Below are 2,739 nucleotides of genomic sequence, written 5' to 3' on the forward strand. Positions count from 1 at the left end.
TAAAATTTGTATTTATTTTTTACATTACTATTTATTAAAATGTTGACTATTTAACATTATTTTTATTTAATGATATTATAATTGTTAATTTGTGAATGAAGGTTACAGCAGTTTAATCCACAACACTTTACTTTAAAAAAAAATAAAAGTTTAAGAGTAAAAAAAACAACAACAACAAAAAAAACCTCCCTGAGTCTTTGTCACTGGTTAACACTTCCCCCCATAATTTATGCAATATTCTATAACTGTCCAAACACATCAGAACAAAAGCTTTCCTAATTATATGGTGAATGGCAACAGTTGCTAAGGTACAATTTGTCAATAAAATTTTTTTAAGGTGGGTCTTAAAGTGACAGCTTCCCCCAAAAAGATGATTCTGTCATTTACTCACTCTGATGTTGCAAAACTGTAAGAGAATCTTTCTTCTGTGGAACATAAAATAAGCTATTTTGAGAAATATCTTTTTTTGTCCAAATAATAGAAGTCAATGGTAACCAAAAACGTTTTGGTTGCCAGTATTCTTCAAAATATCTTCTTTTGTGTTCCACAGAAGAAAGACACCAGCTTTGAAACACCATGGGGGTAAGTAAATGATGACAGAATTTACATTTTTTGCATGAACTTTCCCGATAGATTATTGATTTTTGTAACTGATTTCAAAGAAGAAACAGCTCCTTTTAACAAAGGGTCGATTGTCTTGCAAAAAGAAATCTTTAATCAATGAAATTCTTTTATAAATGATCAACACTATAATTGGATCTAGCAATTGTCAATCCACACACTGTAACTACATGCAACCTAGTAATCAAGAAAAACAAATTCAAAAGCCATGCTTTGAAAGGCAAATAGGAGGCAGATGAGTGCAGGCTATCAGATAAAAAACTTCATTTAGGAGCAAAGGTATAAGAAAGACAGACCACGAAAAGAATTCCTGATTAAACCAAACAAAGTACATCAATCCCACGTCACTGCACAGTCAGGTTTTACATACCCCTCATATGAGCATCTTTTTTTCTCCTCTTTCTATCCTGCACCTGCACAGCTGAGAGTCAGTGGGAAGACTTCACATCACATCACACAACAAAGACACAATCCAGCCCTAAAAATGCCTCCTCAACAAACCAGTGCGCTTGAATGCCTTAGACTGAAGCACAATAAACCGCAATATGAAATTAACAGGTAGTCTAGGTAGCTAGAGTACTAAAAGCTGCTGTGTTGGTGTATTTTATGGCTGTTTAAAGAGCAAAAGAAAATTGTGGCTTTGTTACAAAACCTAGTGAGCTGTCTACCTAGACAGCATTTTTGGGCATTAATTTAGGTGCTAACTAGGTGTCCAGCTCCAAAACCTAGTGAGCTGCCTACCTAGAAAGCATTTTTGGGCATTAATTTAGGTGCTAACTAGGTGTCCTAATGTAAAATAATTAAAAAAAAAACACTCTTAAACCAGACTAATATGGTCTCCCTGGCTGGTTTACCTAGTCTAGCTGGTCTTCCAGACTGGCCAAGTGGAGTTCAGCTAGTTTAACTGGTCGACCAGCTGACAAGTGTCCAAAGCCTTAAAACCAGCCAGCCTAACCAGGTTAGGAGACCAGTAAACCATTTTAGAATTATTTTAAATGTTTTTGAGTAGGATATACAGTCTCGTAGTTTTTGAAACACGACCATTACCTCATATAGTAAGATTATAGGCTTTATTGCAGTTGGACCTACATTATTAACATAATCTCATGACTTACTAAGTGGACCTCCAGGACCGACACCTTGCTCTTTGCATGCGGGTGGAGTTCCGCTCTGCCTTTCGAAATTGCCTGGATTGGAGAAATAATCCCGCAGGCGAGGCAGCTCGCGTCCGGCTTCCAGCAGCTCGGTGTGCAGCTCCAGGGCCGTGAGGATGTACTGATCCCGGAGCAGCTGCGCGGCGATCGCATCCAGCGACACCCGAGTCTCTGCGCCTCCTCCTCCGATCCCAGCCACCGCAGCGGCCGACGCGGGTATACCGTCCACACTCGGGCTTGTTCTGTTGCTGGACAGCAGAACGGCTGGCTCGGAGTACGCCGGCGGGGAGAAGGGACCGAGGCTATGGCCTTGCGCTTCATCACTCGGGCTGCGCTCGGTGTCCGCGTCATCCTGCCTCTGCTCCGCTTCCTCCTCCGAATCACTCACGTTAAACGGGTTGACATTACCCGCCGCCATTTTGCCGTAAGGTGTTCAGCCAGCTATCTGGCTAATAAGTGTCTCCGTCTTTCTGGACGGATGTCAAGAGCGCTTTATTGCTCCTAATCAACGAGGCTTCGGGAAATATGCTTTGGTTGGTGGGGCCGAATGTCATTTCAACACCCCGCCTCCTCCCTGCCAAGACACGAGCGGAAATTACGTCATGCACTTCGAGTAGCTGGGATCCGCCAAGCGGACGTGCAAAGATCCAATGAGAAAACATAAGTAGTCTATCAAAAGAATAAGAATATTTCATAAGTTCATCAAACGCAGAACAGTACAGCAGGCACGCCAGGCTGTCTGTCTGTCTCTCTGTCTGTCTGGCGTTCTAAGCTCCAAAGAAAACAAATAATTTAATATATTTAAATATGTTTTATGTGATTAAATATATTTAACAAATTCAATTATATACAATACAATTTTTAGAACAAAAATTACAGTATCCCTCCCCCCATCTATCTCTGTCTGTCTGTCGTTCTAAGCTCCAAAGAAAACAAATAACTGAATATACCGGTATTAAATTAT

General features: G+C 40.6%; 1 protein-coding gene across 9 annotated transcripts in view; it reads right to left on the reverse strand.

The window, feature by feature from the left end:
• Nucleotides 1-2,419, reverse strand: part of relch (RAB11 binding and LisH domain, coiled-coil and HEAT repeat containing) — a 55,305-nt gene extending 52,886 nt beyond the window's left edge. For 4 of the 9 annotated variants that reach the window (XM_016495308.1, XM_016495305.1, XM_016495310.1 and 1 more), the window contains exon 1: nt 1,737-2,419. In XM_016495308.1, coding sequence (XP_016350794.1) covers nt 1,737-2,193 — 457 coding nt within the window. In that variant the 5' untranslated portion in view covers nt 2,194-2,419. The remainder of the gene's footprint in view (nt 1-1,736) is intronic. The other 5 variants (XM_016495309.1, XM_016495306.1, XM_016495304.1 and 2 more) reach the window with 2 other exon arrangements.
• Nucleotides 2,420-2,739: the final 320 nt, after the last annotated feature.

The sequence above is a fragment of the Sinocyclocheilus anshuiensis genome, unplaced genomic scaffold, assembly GCF_001515605.1.
Source record: "Sinocyclocheilus anshuiensis isolate Anshui unplaced genomic scaffold, SAMN03320099.WGS_v1.1 scaffold110, whole genome shotgun sequence".
Lineage (NCBI taxonomy): Eukaryota > Metazoa > Chordata > Actinopteri > Cypriniformes > Cyprinidae > Sinocyclocheilus > Sinocyclocheilus anshuiensis.